Source organism: Mobula hypostoma, chromosome 7, assembly GCF_963921235.1.
Source record: "Mobula hypostoma chromosome 7, sMobHyp1.1, whole genome shotgun sequence".
NCBI lineage: Eukaryota > Metazoa > Chordata > Chondrichthyes > Myliobatiformes > Myliobatidae > Mobula > Mobula hypostoma.
The window spans coordinates 141,918,801-141,936,224 of record NC_086103.1 but is presented as its reverse complement, the minus strand read 5'-3'; the positions used below and the strand labels follow the sequence as shown (position 1 = coordinate 141,936,224).

The 17,424-nt window shown below is 39.2% G+C and overlaps 1 protein-coding gene across 1 annotated transcript in view; it reads right to left on the bottom strand.

Moving 5' to 3' along the window:
* Positions 1-123: 123 nt before the first annotated feature.
* ift88 (intraflagellar transport 88 homolog) overlaps positions 124-17,424 on the bottom strand; it is an 84,566-nt gene continuing 67,265 nt past the window's right edge. The window contains exons 21-24 of the mRNA XM_063054177.1: positions 13,930-14,036; positions 13,147-13,207; positions 9,094-9,207; positions 124-5,734 (exon numbers count right to left, since the gene is read on the bottom strand). Coding sequence (XP_062910247.1) covers positions 5,613-5,734; positions 9,094-9,207; positions 13,147-13,207; positions 13,930-14,036 — 404 coding nt within the window. The 3' untranslated portion in view covers positions 124-5,612. The remainder of the gene's footprint in view (positions 5,735-9,093; positions 9,208-13,146; positions 13,208-13,929; positions 14,037-17,424) is intronic.

The following is a 17,424-nucleotide window of genomic DNA, read 5'->3' as shown; positions in this document are numbered from 1 at the left end:
TTCTTCATGTGCTGCTTCTGAGAATTTGAATGTTTGTAAAAGGAAATCCTCTCAAACGAACAGGAAGTTCACTCTGGATCACAGAGGTTTTATAATATCAGTTGTAAAAATTAGGGAGTAGATTGGCAAGTTGATCTACAAATGTTGCTTCTGAAAGAAGCATGTCAGATAATGCAATTATTTATCTGTTTTCCTTTATGAAAGACAGATGTATGCTATGTTAAGTTTCAATATTAGACAAAATTCTCTAAGAGCAGATAACTTTATGTTAAATTGTGGCCCTAAGATGAGAAGTGGGAGTAAGAATCCGCTTCTGACAAGCCTTGCTTCTTACTTTTAATTATAAGTTAATTAAGGATGTGATGAAGATAGCTAATATGATGGGAACATCCACAAACATCCCAAAGTGTAGTTCTGATAATAGAGGATTGGGAAGCTTTTAAAAACTTGCAGATGGAAACTAAGAAGGTCATTGGGAAGGAAAAGATGAATTATGAAAGGAAGTTGGTGACTAATATGAAAGAAGATATTAAAGGCTTTTTTCAGTATATGAAGGGTGAAAGAGAGTTGAGGGTGGATATAGGACCATTAGAAAATGAAGCTGGAGATATTGTAATGAGAGACGCAGAGATGGCAGAGGAACTGAAGTTTTGCATCAGTCTTCACAGTGGAAGACTTTTGCAGTATACCGGGCATTCAAGAGGGTCAAGGAAGTGAAGTACTTGCAGAGAAAATTACGACTGAGAAGGTGCTCAGGAAGCTTAATGGTCTGAGGGTGAATAAATCTCCTGGACCTGATGGAATGCACCCTCGGGTTCTGAAGGAAGTAGCTGGAGAGATTGTGGAAGCAATAACGATGATCCTTCAAGAATCGATAGATCCTGGCATTGTACCAGATGATTGGAAAATTGCAAATGTTTGTCTGCTATTTAAGAAGGATGGGAGGCAGCAGAAAGGAAACTATAGATCTGTTAGCCTGACATCAGTGGTTGGAAAGTTGTTGGAATCGATTGTTAGGGAATACCTAGAGGCACATGACAAGATAGGCCAAAGCCAGCATGGTTTCCTGAAAGGAAAATCCTACTTGACTAACCTACTGCAATTTTTTGAGGAAATTACAAGCAGGGTAGACAAAGGAGATACAGTAGACATGGTGTACTTCGATTTTCAGAAGGCCTTTGTCCAGGTGCCGCACATGAAGCTGCTTAGCAAGAGCCTATGGAATTACGGGAGAGTTACTATTGTGGGTGATCGGCAGAAAACCGGGAGTGGGAATAAGGGGATCCTATTCTGACTGGCTGCTGGTTACCAGAGGAGTTCCACAGGGGTTGGTGTTGGGACTCCCTCGCTGCTTTTTTACTATGTATGTCAGTGATTTGGACTATGGGATTAATGGATTTGTGGCTAAATTTGCTGATGATACAAAGATAGGTAGAGGAACTGTTGAGGAAACAGCCTGCAGAGAGCTTAGATAGTTTTTCTGGAATGGGCAAAGAAGTAGCAAATGAAATACAATGTTGGAAAATGTATGGTCATGCACTTTGGTGGAAGAAATAAACGGGCAGACTATTATTTAGATGGGGAGAGAATTCAAAATGCAGAGATGCAAAGGGACTTGGGAGTCCTTGTGCAGGATACTCTAAAGGTTAATTTCCAGGTTGAGTCGGTGGTGAAGAAGGTGAATGCAGTGTTGGCATTCCTTTCTAGAGGTATAGAATATAAGAGCAGGGATGTGATGTTGAGGCTGTATAAGGCACTTGTGAGACCACACTTGGAGTATTGTGTGCAGTTTTGGGCTCCTTATTTTAGGAAGGATATACTGACATTGGAGAGGGTTCAGAGAAGGTTCTCAAGAATGATTCCAGGAATGAAAGGGTATCATATGAGGAACGTCTGGCAGATCTTGGGCTGTATTCCCTGGAGCCCAGGAGAATTGGGGGGGGGGGGGGGACTCATAGAAGCATTCCAAATGTTAAAAGGCCTGAACAGATTAGATATGGCAAAGTTATTTCCCATGCTAGGGGAGTCTAGGACAAGAGGGTGTGACTTCAGGATTGAAAGACGTCCATTTAGAACAGAGATGCGGAGAAATTATTTTTGTCAGAGGGTGGTAAGTCTGTGGAATTTGTTGCCATGAGCAACTGTGGAGGCCAAGTCTTTGGGTGCATTTAAGGCAGAGATAGATAGGTTCTTGATTAGCCAGGGCATCAAAGGTTATGGGGAGTGGGGATGACTGGAAGGATTGGATCAGCCCATGATTGAATGATGGAGCTGACTCAATGGGCCGAATAGCCTACTTCTGCTCCTAAATCTTATGGTCTTATTTAAGCCAGTGTTTCCCAACATTTTTCAGCCCAACACCTCCCCCGCCCCCGAAGCACTTTCATACTTGCCAACGTCTCTCTTAGGCACAATATACTTTCCAGCACCCCCATAGTGTAAAAACATGTCTGCCATATGCTGACTTGCAAAAAATGATTCTGCTTTAAATTTTTATGTCTTTAAACCTAGCTCACACAATACCTGTGTGCTGTACAGTAGCTTCAGTAGCAATGTGACCCTTGAGCTTGATGGTTTTTAGAAACATACAAAACCTACAGCACAATAGAAATTACGTAGGGTTACCCATAGCCCTTTATTTTTCTAAGCTCTATGTACCTATCCAGGAGTTTCTTAAGAGACCTTAAGGTATCCGCTTCCACCACCGTTGCTGGCAGCCTATTCCACGCACTCACTACTCTCTGCATAAAAAATCTTACCCCGACATCTCCTCTGTACCTACTTCCAAGAACCTTAAAACTGTGTCCTCTCATGTTAGCCATAGTTTTTAGCAAGAGTTGAAAGATCTGGTTCAAGTTATGATAGGAAAAGCCTTAAGTCCCCATGCGTGACAATGTCCAAGCAGTTTCTGTCTTTTGTGAGTAAGTGATTCACTGCACTGGAGCCTCTTTCAACAAGGTAGGAGGATGGAAACGCAACGAAAAGCAGTTTGGTTCTTCTCTAAAGACCAGGAAATTTTGTATGACAGTATAGCCACGTACCACAAAAGCAGACATTTTTGAAAAGCACTTTTGCTGCTTTATCATTCTGAATTTCGATAATTTCTTCTTGCAAGCTCTCCTCCTGTTCTTCCACCTTGCAAAGAGATGGGATAATTACCCAATCCAGAATTTCCATACCGTTCAAATTCTTGATCAATTCTGAAAATCCTTCTTCAGTGACTACAGGTGTAAGCAGTACTCTTGCAAATCACCATCTGTGAAAGAGAGTGCCATACTTTCTAGGCAAGGAAATTGTGAGAGCATTCCTCTCCCAATGTTTGCCTATATATTTCCAATTTTCCCATAAAAGTGGACACAGCACTTTTTGCCTGGATTAAATTGAAATTCTCACTTAGCAGTTTCAAATTTAGAACGTTCATTTTGTCATACAGATCAGCTAGGTATGCCACATCTCCACGTAGAAGTTCAATCTTATTTCCCAAGTTCTTGTCAACTTTGAGCAAAAATTCAATGACAGTGTCAAAAAGATTAAAGAAATATTTTAAGCAGCAGCCTTTTGGCAGCCAACTTCTTCAGTGCGAAGAAGCAAGCGTTCAAATTCTTCATCATTATCTTGGCATAATTGGTGAAATATTCTATTTAATAGAGATGTTGACAAATTACATAATGGACTGTAAATAGACTTGCAATTTCTTTTTTCATAAATGCCACTAAACCAACATGGTGACCTGTCATATATGGTGTTTCATCTGTTGCACAAGAAATCATTTTGCTAATCGGAATACTTTCATCCCCAATAGACATTTTGAGCTCATCATAGATTGATACTCCGTGGATATTCGTTTTTAACATTTTACAAAAGAGAATCTCTAGAACTTTTCCATTTTTGATGAACTGTACATATGACATTAGTAATACATTGTCTCACACAGTTGACTCTGTTGTATTCCAAATTGTTTTCTTTTATAGCTCTGTGAATAGTTGATACTCAATGTTTTCACTCATTTTATCGATACGATGAGCTACAGAGTTTTTACTCAGATTAATTGATTTTAAAATACTGGTATCCATTTTGAGAACAGTGGTGACTACTTCTGGGACAGCAGTTATTATTAATCTTCCACCAATTGTATGAGATGTCCATACTTTGCTATCATTTTGGAAATGTTATAAGAAGCAATGAGACTTCTATCAAGGTCATTTTTAGTTTTCTTGGCAAATAACTTGAGTGTGCAACGCTTTTCAAATGCATCTTTCATCTGGAACTGAGTAATACCATAAGTAGTCTTTTTATGTTGTCTTTTACAAAAGTGTTCGTACAATCTTGATGGTTTCATGGCTTCATTAGAACAATATCACAAATAAGGCACATGGGGTATCGCTGATCTGATGGGAATGGAATAAAACCATACTACAGGTATGTGACATTGTATTGATGCACTTTTTGCAGTTTCTTTTGCATAGCAGGATTAGAATTCAAGGCTTCACTGACTTCAAACTCAGAGATTGTGCCATACTTATTTATCTATCATTAATGGGGCTAAATTAAAATAAAAAATTAACAGAAACCGGGAATTCCTATCAGATGTTGATGACAGCGCAAGTTGGCACAGTCTTTCAGGTCTCGTGCTCAAGTTAGGGTGCTGCTTAACCCACCCCCCAGAATCTTAAATGCCCCCTGACAAGTATTTAAGCTATACTCCAAACATCAACCTGCTGTGAGATCTGTAAATGACTTTAGCTTGGTGGTGCTTCCTAATAAGTACAGCTCACTTCAAACCTTAGCACATCTTAGTGCAACTATTGATTTATGAATTTAGAAGAAACGTACAAAGGATATTCCTAGAAAGCAGCACAAATTTGAATATGGTGAACTAAGCAGCATTATGTAAAGCTCTTGCTGGATGTTGCCTGACCAGCATTTTCACCCCTCATCAAAGTTTACAACATAAACAGAGATCACAGTATCTGGTGATTCTGAGCTATTTGAATGGAAACGAGGAAATCTGCAGATGCTGGAAATTCAAGCAACTCACACAAAATGCTGGTGGAGGCCGAGACCCTTCGTCAGGACTAACTGAAAGAAGAGATAGTAAGCCTGAAACGTTGACTGTGCTTCTTCCTATGGATGCTGTCTGGCCTGCTGCGTTCCACCAGCATTTTGTGTGTGCTATTTAAATGGATCAATTTTTTAAAAATTTAAGAGCCGGTTAATAATTATAAAGCTACAGGTCCATCTACCAATTTTGATTTTAATAGTTAAATTTATTATCAAAAATGCACAAGGTGGTGGTAGATTTTTTTTTACAGTAAACAAATTGTCACATCTCTTCAATCCTAAATATTTAATATCTAGGATTATTGGACAATCATGCAATAGTGATAATCAAATACAATAATAACAATTACAGATTTTAGTCAATCTTTAAATATACATGAACCCATAAGATGCTAAATAACATTACAAAAATTACAAATCTGAAATATCAAACATATTTACATTTATAATTAATTACAAATAAATACTACATTTTAAGCAAAATAAAGGAAATAGCTATTTTAATATTGACTGATTTAATTTGTTTGTTTTCTATCTGGAGACTGCAGTCATCACTCTGGTAACAAATCATCTCCTAGTTCTTCATCTGCAAATTCATCTTCTTCAATGCGTTTACGAGCTGCAGTTTTGGGCCGTTCAATTTGTGGTCCAAGTGGATCCACGTATGATGCATCTATATTACAGAAAGCAATTGAAGGTTATGGGAGTCATGTCAATTCTACAGACAAATAGAATAATTGCTGTTTGTAATTTGACCTTTTGTCAAATTAGTAACGAAGTGGTAAGTTGTTCGGAATCTGTGAGAGATCAAGTTGCGTAGTCATGGGAAATTGGGGTGAAGGGGTGGAAGAGAGAATTGAACTGATTGGATTGCTTTGCTTAGAGCAATCAAGGACTTAATAGGCTGAAATATACAGTAGTACATTTGAGTATATGCAGTATTTTTAAAGTTGATGGTAGGTGATCTTAGAGCTATTGGTGCCTGTTCTACAGTTCAATAGGGTCACTGCTGACTTCAGTTTGCTGTCTGATCAGCTCATTGCTCAATTCCCATTATGTCCAAAATTTACTGATGCCAACACTGAATACAGAACTGAGCATCTGCTGAGGTAAAGAATTCTTTAATGAAATTTCTGTCATGAGTGGCCAACCCTTTAATAATTATTGAGCCCTGGCCCCAGTTCTGGACTATACTACTGAAGAAAGCAGCCTTGTCATCTAAATTATCCATTCTTTCAGAATACTTTACATCTGTCTTAAAAATCAGATTGTCTCCCACTCTTACAAACTTATGGGTACAAGCAGGTCTTATTTAATCTCTCATAGAGGCAGTTTGGGTGTCTGGTGAATCAACACTACTTACTCAAGTATATCCTTTCTTAAGTGCAGAAATTAAAATGAGAGGCACATACAGGTTAAATAGTCAAACATTTTCCCCCATTGTAGGGGTATCAAAAGCAAGAGGTATCATTTTAAGAGAGGGTGGGTGCTTCGTGGGGAATCTGAGGAGCAAGATTTTTAAAATTTAAGTTGATTGATACCTGAATTGCATTGCCAGAGGAAGTAGTGGAATCAGATACAGGTTAGCATAAATGTGGTAAGCCTCGTTTCTGTGCTGTGCAACGTAACTCTAAACACTAAATTCAGCAAAGATCAAGATTATGATTTCTGTAGGTATGCTATTCGGTGGGTGAAGATATTTTGCCTGATCTCAGTTCTAAATGCCATACTCTGTATCCTGAGGTACTGGGCTCTGAAGTTATTACTACTATTCTCCCCAATCTATTTTGTCTAGCACTGTTAAGAGTTATGCAGCTTCTAACAACTATTCTTTGCACTTTTTACATGTGGATGGAATATATCTGGCCCAGTCCAACTATTTCTTTCAATAGGTCAATCCATGCTGCTTCATCAGTGACTGTCGTCTCAGGTGGTGGACAAAGCATTATTTTTACTCCATAATATCTTACAAAGACCTACACAATCTCAAAGACTTACTTTTATATTGTAGCTTCTTTGTAATAATGGCAAGTATACAATATGATTCCCTCCCTAATTACATGTTATAACCTCATTTGATTTTTGCAGCCCATGATCCAGCACAAACCCTCAGTACACCAACAGGGGGCAGCAAGGGAAATTGGGTCAATTAGGCCTGAATATTCTGCCAATATTCATGCTAACATTCCTTCCCAAATACACTATTCCATTTACCCACATTATCAAATCTTTACCTACTTAAGTGTCTGTCTAACTGATCTTATTCTAATTCCACCACTTCCTGACAATGCAGACCAGATATCAATCAACCTGTATTTAAAAAAACTTGCTCCTCAGATCCCCAATAAAACTCTCTCCTCCCACCATACCCTCTTGTTTTTGACACTCCCTACCATGGGGAAAGTTGTTGAACAGCTAACCCGTGCGTGCCTCTCATAATCTTATATTAGCATATGGGAGGGAGATTGAAAATCTGGCTGAGTGGTGCCACCTCAGCAACCTGTCTCTGTCAGCAAGATCAAGGAGATGGTTACTGACTGCAGGAGAAGGAAACTGGACGTCCATGAGCCACTTCTCATCGGAGGATTCAGAGGTGGAGGGGGTCATTGGGTGCCATCAGGAAGGTGGTACAGGGGCTTCAGGACCCACACCACCAGGTTCAGGAATAGTTAATATCCCTCAACCATCAAACTCTTGAACCAGAAGGATAACTTCATTCACCCCAACACTGAACTGTTCCCACAACCTATGGACTCACTTTTGAGGACTTTTCATCTCATGTTCACAATATTTATTATTATTCATTCTGTTGTACTTGCACAGTGTCTTTTGCACACTGGTTATTTGTCTGTCCTGTTGGGTGTGGTCTTCCATTGATTCTATTGTGGGGTTTTTTCTATCTACTGTGATTGCCCATAAGAAAATGAATCTCAGGGTTTTATGGTGACACATGTTCTTTGATAATAAATTTACTTTGAACTTTGATACTCTTCTATCAGTTCACCCCTCAGCCACCTGAGCTCTAGTTAAAACACAAATTTGTATTTAAAAAAAAATTTATTTCAGACTTCCTTGCATTCTTTTTTCCCAATAAGATGGAGGACTTTGGTTATAGGGAGAGATTGATTAGCTCAGCCTATTTAATCTCTTCCTATAATCAACGTCCTCAAATCTAGGCAATATCCTGATGATTGTCCTCTGCATTCTCTCCAGCGCAATTCCATCTTTCTGATAGTTTCCAGAACTGCGTACAATATTCAAGGTGTGATCTAACCAGTGTTGTAAAATTGCAACAAAACATCCTAACATATTTTTTGTCCTGATTATGAAGGCAGGCTTGCCATATTATGTTTTTTCCCCACCCCACCTAGCTCTACTGCCACTTTCTGAGAACAATGGACTTGGACCCTTAGATCTCTCCATCAACATTCCTTAGTTTCCTGTCATTTACTATATATCTCCTACTCCCATTTGACTTATCAAAATACATCGTTTGTAAGAATTAATCTCCATCCATTAAATTAAGCTCCATCCAGCTTTCCAACTGATCTATATTCTGCTGTAGCCTTAGACAACCTTCCTCGGCACCAATTTTTGAGTCATCCAGAAACTTAACAAACTCTTACATTCACAAATATCAAAATTCCCAGCACTGATGACTGTGGTACAACATAGACTTCCAATCAGAAAAATATTCATCCACCACTGCCTCCAATAACTTATCCAATTTTTGTTCCAGTTAAGCAGCATAAATTTGTGAACCAGCTTACCAGACATGGTTTTGTTATTAAATGTATTCAAATGAAAGATGGATACTTTTCTTAATGCTAGAGGTTACTGGAATGGATTATAAGCCATGATTGCATTGAAGATGGAGCAGACCTACTCATACTTTCTGTGTTTCACTGCTTGTTTTGGATACAGCAGTACTGTAAAACAATCTTCACCTGGATGGTAAAATACAAGACATCTTTCTCTAACAATAAGTGGAAAAGACAGCATATGATTTAAGGAAAATAGCCATGCACTTACCTATATCTTTATTGGTGCTGGTTTCATAGGGGTCATTAACTCCTGGTAGTGTCCTCAACTTTGCACTCAACCTTTCTCCTTTGGCACTACTAACATAACTATTTTGTCCATTTTCTGAAAAAAAAAGCAGGAAAGTCTGAAATAAAATACACATACAAATTTGTAGTAACAGGCAGTGTTAAGAAAATAAATGGGCATCCCTTTGGAACAGAGATGAGGAGGAATTTCTTTAGCAGCCAGAGGCAAGTAAATCTATGAAATTCATTGCCACAGAAAACTGTGCAGGCAAAGTCAATGGGTACATTTAAGGAAGAGATTGACAGGTTACTGATCAGTAAGGGTGTCAAAGGTTATGGGGATAAGTCATGAGAATGAGGTTGTGAGGAGAAATAATCAGTCATGACTGAATGGCAAAACAGACTTGATGAGCCAGATGGGCTATTTCTGCTCCTAAGTTGTATGGTCTAAATGTGAAATTGAAGAATTACAACAGTTTGAGGAGACAGTGTATGAAATACAACTTCATCAGTGCTTATAAAATGGTTCTTTTGAAATTCAATAGAACAAATTAGAATATAACAGGAGATCACATAAGCAAATAAAGGTCAAGCCATCATTCTTAAAAGGTTCTGAACAGTGCAGAACTCTGTGGGGAGACAGAAACTCAAACTGGTGTGAATCCTTAAATCAGCTGCAAATTAAGATCTGTTTCAAAATATTTTTATAAACAACTCTAAGAAAAGTAGCGCACAAAAGCAGGTAAAGATGAGTTTGGTGACAGGATCCTGAGGACGATGACGGAAGTTGCTGAGAATGACGTGTTGGATGCGGATGCTCTTGGGTGGTAAGTGAGGATGAGAGGAGCTCTATCCCTGTTAAGGTGGCAGGAAGAAGGGGTGAGTGTGGATGTCCATGAAATGGAGGAGATGTGAGTGAGGGCAGTATCAATGGTAGGGGGAAAAAAAAATCACCATCTAAGAAAAGTAAGAATATCCTTTCCTGCTTCATACGAGGAAGTCAGTGTTTTGAGCTGAATTCGTATTGTGCCTAACATAACCAAAAGAGTAACCAATTTTCAGCATAATTTATGAATAAATTGATTTTATAAGTTTGAGGAAGTGAAAGTAGTTAAAAAAAATGCATTATTAGTTTTCACAAGTTTTGTGATAGTTGGTACGATGGAATCTGAATAGAAGTTAAGAACCATCTATATAACATTAAAAACTTGTATTTTCACTATATTTTCTTCTCTTGGCATAGTCCTGCAGAATAATTCACAAACTGAAATATGTTTGAGATGCACAATTCTGTTCATTAGGAATACAAAATCAACAAGATCTCTTCTGGAGAATGTACAAAAAAGGACAGGTTACACCACCTGATCGTGACGGGGACCATTGTCTTTGCAGGAAGGTTGCTAGAGGGTTTTGGGAAGTTTTTAAGCTAGGTTGTTAGGAGGATGGGAACTAACATAATAGGTCAGAATGGAACAGTTGGTGTAAAGTTTGACGCACTGCATGGAAGGATAGGCAGTGGAAAAAGGATAATTGCAGTCAATTGCATGGGTTGAAATGTGTCTATTTTAATGCAAGTAGTATTAGGAACAATGGTGATGAATTTAGTGCATGGAACAAGGATGTTGCGGCCACTACAGAGACTTGGCTGTCAAAACAGCAGGAATGGCTACTGGATGCTCTGGGCTTTAGATGTTTCAAAAGAAGAGGAAGCAAGGTTAAAGAGGTAGGGATTAAGAGCAGACAGACAGTATAATGATTTTATTAGGGAGGAATGGTGTAAATGGGAACAGATGTACTTAGGGAAATGTACACCTCTTATCTAAGAAAAGATATGCTGGCATTGGAGAAGGTTCAGAGGAGATTCATGAGAATGATTCCAGCAATGAACAGGTTAACATACGAGGAGTTGATGGCTCTGGGCCTGTACTCACTGGGGTTTAGAAGAATGAGGGGAGATCTCATTGAAACTTGTCAAATATTGAAAAGCTTGAAAGGGTGCATGTGGAGAGGATGTTTCCTACGATGGGAGAGTCTAGAAACAAAGGGCACAGCCTCAGAATAGAGGGGCATCCATGCAGGACAGACATGAGGAGGAATTTCTTTAGCCAGAGTGTGGTGAATCTGTGGAATTCATTGCCACCAATGGCTGTGGAGGCCAAGTCATTGGGTATATTTAAAGCAGAGGTTGACATGTTCTTAATTACACAAGATGTCGAAGGTTACGGAGAGAAAGCAGGAGAATGAGGTTGAGAGGGATAATAAATCAGCTGTGAAGGAATGGTGGGGCAAACTTGATGGATCAAATGGCCTAACTGGAAGTGCACTGATAGCAGTAAGTGTGAAGGAGTTGGGGGCTTGCTGTTCTGGTTAACAATGGATGGTGCAATCCTGGTCATATTACGATTGAGGAACATGTTTGTAGACCGGATATTGAACTTCTTGCTGTTGAACTCCGGCCATATTCCACCGAGATACAACACTGGGCATCATGGGAGGTTGTTCCTGCCCGTGGCCATCGAACTTTGCAGCTCTTCCCGTGGAGGGTCAGACACCCTGAGCCAATAGGCTGGTCCTGGACTTATTTCCATCTGGCATAGTTTGCATATTGTTGTTTGATTGTTTGTGGTTTTTGTATTGCTATATTTATGCTCTATTCTTGGTTGGTGCAGCTGTAACGAAACCCAATTTCCCTGGGGATCAATAAAGTATATCTATGTATTTATCTATCTAATTCTACTCTTATGTTTTATGATCACATGCATGGGATTCTGGATAGGTTTGTCCCATTGAAGCAGGGAAAAGATGGTAAGGTGAAGGAACCATGGTTGACAAGAGGAAGAAGGAACCATGAAGAGAAGAACCCCAAAAGAATGAACAACACAAAAACATTTTTCTGTCATTCATTTTTTTGGGGTTCTTCGTTTTTCGTGGATGTCTGCAAAGACCAAGTATTTCTGGATGTATACTGTACACATTCTTTGATAATAAATGAAAGCATACTTAAAAATTTAGGAAGCAAGGATCAGACAGGACTCTTGAGAGTTATAAGGTAGCCAGGAAGGGACAATGGAGAGCTAGAAGGGGATGTGAAGGCCTTGGTGAGTAGAATTAAAGAAACCCCTAATGTATTCTATGCTATGTGGAGAGCAGCATATCATCTAGCATGAGGGCATAATCAATCAGTGATAAAAGAGAAAACTTACCTGGAGTCAGATGAATGAATACTTTGCTTAAGTATTCACCAGGGAAAGGGACCTAGATGAATGTGAAGGCAGTGTAGAAAAGGCTAATATACTGGAACATGTCAATGTTAAGAAAGATGATATGCTGGAACTTTCAAAAAAAAAAACAGGATAGACAGTTTCCCAGGACTGGATGGGATATACCTCAGGTTACCACATGAAGCAAGAAATTGCTGTGCCTTTTGGTGATTATCTTGTGTGGAGTATTGATCTATTGAAGAGTATTCTTAGAGACAGGATTTACAAGAATCTGGAGAAGCAAAGTCTGATTAGGGTTAGTCAGTGTGACTTTGTGAGAGACAGGTCATGCCTTACAAACCTGACTGAATTCTTTGAGAAAAGTGACAAGACAAATCGATTAAGGCAGAGCAGTGGATGTGGTGTAAATGGTTTTTAATAACTCATTTGACAAAATTCTCCATGGTAGGCTAATTCAAAAGTTAGAGGGCATGGGATCCAGGGAAATCTGGGCGTGTGGTACTGAATTGGCTTGCCCATAGAAGGCAGAGGATGATAATCGATAGAGAATAATCTGCCTGGAAGTTGATGACCAGTAGTTTTCTGTAGGGATCTGTTCTGGGACTCCTGATCTTTGACTTGGATAAGGAAGTGGATTAATTTAGTTGAAAGGTTCTCATTGGTAGTAGCAACACTTCCCTATTTCATATCTTTTTTGCCGAAACCAGTAAGTGAAGAAATTCCTTTACCACATGGATTTAAAGTTAAAGGATGAAAGAAACATCATACGATCTAAATTATTCAGCTTCAATCGAAAAATAGTCCGGGGTACCTACCACTACCAGCACTCCCCTCTCTACGTCCACGAGCACTGCTATCTCTGCCAGATTTAACACGCTGTTGTAAAAACATAATTACAGGTAAACACAAGTTTGAACTTCTCCACATATGCTGAGATTTCAAAATATTTCACAGGAACATGAGCATCACATGCACATGGAATATATACGTAGCTGACAAAATGGTCATAAATTATCAACTTGGAAATAAAAATTATTGAACAACAGTTATTTCATTCTCTTTTACACTTGTGAACTTGAAATATTAAATCTTGAAAAAAATTGCATAGGGAAGGCAAATTTGGAATTGTTAAGCAAATTTATTCCATTTCAGAATTTAAATTTATTTCTCAGATTGAAACATAAAAGATGCACCGTTAGGTTTAAAGTTTAGAGGTAAAATGACAGTAACATCAGCTTCTCTTTATAAAGCATCTTTATAATTGTATCCCTCAGCATTTGTTACTGGAGGTTGCAATAGCTTCAGGATAGTTTCAACAAAGTTCCCAGCAGGTATCAGATAAATATGGTGACAATCTAGTAATCAAACTCATAAGAATTATTTGAGGAAAAACAAAAATATCACACTAATCCAGGAAATGGTTTTCTGAACTTACATAGGGTAATATAGGTACCTAGATACCACATTAGGTATTACTGTTGCATGCATTTTATTTAGATGTATAATGGGTTAGATATTTTGACAATAGTGTACTCAAATCAAGTAATTGATATGAATCTAATATAAAAAATGTCTTTGCTGCATGCACCTTATCTCACCTGTTCTCTTAATTCCTTCTGTTTCTCAACTTTCTTCAGTCTCGTGGCATATTCCTGAACCTCATTCAGCCCCATATCTGTACAAAGTCGAACTAGAAAGCGCAAGCCTAAACAAACAATTAGGTAAGAAATTGGTCAGAACATATCAAAAGCTAAGTTCTCAAATAATCAACATACTTTTTGATTGATACTGTTCTGTTTCCAAATAAATGAGAAGTTGTGGATGAAAATATTGAAGGGATTACTTGCACAGATTTCATGCTCAAAAATGTTAACATTAGAAACATAACCACCAATGATAAAGCAATTAAATTATTAAAAGTCAAAGTAAATTTATTATCAGAGTACATACATGTCACCACATACAACTCTGAGATTCTTTTGCTGGGGGAATACTTAGCAAATCTATAGAAGAGTAACTGGAAACATCAGGAAATGTTAACTATAAACAAACTGTACAAATGAGAATATAAATAAATAGCAATAAATAATGAGCATGAAATAACAATATAACAAGAGTCCTTAAATGAGTGTAGCAGACATCCCACCTCTCCCGGGAGTTCCAGGAGTCTCCCGCATATCGATAGTGGCTCCCTGATGCCCGCAAATTATATACAATATCCCAGAAATCGATTTTTTAAGAGAGGGAGGGAGAGAGGGAAATAAGAGAAAGAAATAAAATGAATGAATCCCACTTGATCTCTCTTTGTGCTAAGTAGACCTATCAGTTTTCTCTGTGGGTGGGCTTTACAGTCGGTCGATTTCTCTCTCTCCCCCTCTCTCTCTCTCCCCTCCCTCCGTCCCTCCCTCCCTCCCCCCACCCCACCATATTCCATCAGTTCAGTTACTGCCGTCTGTAATGATGCTGAAATCATCCGGACATCTATTGGTGATGACGTACAAAAGCCTGGTGAAGAAATTCCCAAGGCTGGCAGTGACAACCTGACTACGCGAGGCTGTCCAATATGGCGGAGCGCGTTGGCATCTTAAAGGGGATTACAGCGGGGTTTAAGTTGGAGCGAAATTCCAAAATCGTCTGCTAAGACATCTTTAAAAACACGTTTGCAGCAAGCAAATTCTTCAGGTTTTTCTTCCTGAAACACTTCCACCTACAGGTACACCAAAGCCAGAAGAAAAACCGATTTTAATAAATACCCGGCCCAGTGAACTGTTTACCTGTGCTGCGCACTTGATAAGCATTTGAATTACATTTTATTAAATAATATGATAATATATTGTTTTATGTGGTGTGCGTGATATATGTATTGTGGCTACACTGTGGTCCGGACAGAGGTTGTTTCATTTGTGGACAATCAGCCAGATGACAATAAACTTGAACTTGAAGATACAGAACTTCTAAACCACTCATTTAAAATCCCTCAATTCGATGTAAAAAAGTAAGTTCTAATCCCGACTATTGCAGAGTGTGTGTGTGTGTGTGTGTGTGAGAGAGAGAGAGAGAGAGAGAGGCACGCGCGTACACACACACACACAACACGGACATATATGTGATCAGACACTGTCCGAATGGACATTAAGCGGCACACACCTGTAATAAGGATACACCTTATGCTTTTATTTCTTTTAGGGTCCACAACATATTAGGGAGGCTAAGCGCAGGGAAGGCTGCTCAAGTATTTCACAGTTCTTTTCAGCAGAAAACTAAAGTCTGACAAAGAAGGTCACTAGAGCTGAGGTGTACTTTACATCTTTCATCGTTGAGCATAACCTGTCATTCCAGGTGCGTAAGCACACAGGCAAGCTATTCAGGAAAATGTTTCCTGACTCAGAAATAGCAAAAAAAACCATGCCTGCTCGTCAACCAAGACAGCAGCTATTGTGAACATGGCACGTTAAGACAGAATTCAGAAGTCAGCTGTCTCACAAAACACTCGTGAATCTGATGTCTTGCAAAATTAACAAATTCATTGACACAGACTGCTATGAGGTTGAGACCTCCCTGAAATGAGTTTTTGCAGGGTGGGATGTCTGGTGTAGCAATCCCCTTTTCAAGAGCTTGATGGTTGAGGGGTAGTAACTGTTCTTGAACCTAGTGGTGAGAGTCCTGAGGCACCGGCACTTTTACCTGATGTCAGCAATGAGAAAAAAGCATGGCCTCTGGTGAGGATCTTTGATGATGGATGCTGCTTTTCATGTAGATGTGTTCAGTGGTTGGGAGAGTTTTACCGGTGATCTACTGGGCAGAATCCACTACCTATTGTAGGATTTTCAACTCAAAGGCATTGAAGAAAAAATGAAGAAGAGAACATTGAATATTTCAGGAATTATGGAGTGGAGAACATTATAGATATAGGGAAAGCCATGTGACATTGAAAATGGTAATCACTTGAGCAGTCTCAATGTCCAAGGCAAATCCTCAAATGGAAATTAAGAACAAGGGTATTGTCACTTTGTTGAGGGTGTATTACAGACCACCTAAAAGTCCAAAGCAGATAAGGGATTAGACACGAAGCCAATAGTACAGAGAATGTAATTTAAAAAAAGGATTATAGTAATGGGGATTTCAATTTCCCAAAATTAACTGGGATTGCCTTAGCAAAAAAGTAAGAAGAGGGGGAAATTTTGAAATGTGTCCAAGAGGAGAGATGGAAAAAGCGAGGCCTGCTTTTTTCCAGAGTGGAAGAGGCTAATATATATTACTAGGTATATAAGAATATGAGTGTAAACTGCCAGAATCTATTCCCCTCACCAGAGATTAATAAGGCTAGAAGGCCATAAGCTACTAGGAGCAGAATTAGACCATTTGGCCCATCGAGTCTGCTCCTCCATTTCATCATGGCTGATCCATTTTTTTCTCTCAGACCCAATCTCCTGCCTTCTCCCCATATCCCTTCGTGCCCTGACCAATAGAGAATCCTATCAACTTCCTGCCTTAAATATATATAAACACTTGGCTTCTACAGCTGCCAGTGGCAACAAATTCCGCATATTCACTACTCTCTGGCTAAAGAAATTCCTCCTCATCTCCGTTCTAAAGGGACATCCCTCTATTCTGAAGCTGTATCCTCTGGTCTTAGACACTGTCATCATAGGAAACATCTCCACCTCCACTCTATCAAGGACTTTCAACATCGGGTAGGTTGCAATTAGGTCACCTCTCATTCTTCTGAATTCCAGTGAATACAGGCCCAGAGCCATAAAACGCTCTTCATGTGACAAGCCGTTTAATCCTGGAATCATTTTTGTGAACCTCCTTTGAAGCCTCTCCAGCTTCAGCACATCCTTTCTGAGCTAAGGGGCTCAAAGCTGCTCACGATACTGCAAGTCAGCTCTCAACAGTGCTTTATAAAGTCTCAACATTTCATCCTTGCTTTTATATTCCAGTCCTCTTGAAATGAATAGAAACATAGAAAATAGGTGCAGGAGTAGGCCATTTGGCCCTTCGAGCCTGCACCGCCATTCAGTATGATCATGACTGATCATCCAACCCAGAACCCTGTACCTGCCTTCTCTCCATACCCCCGATCCCTTCAG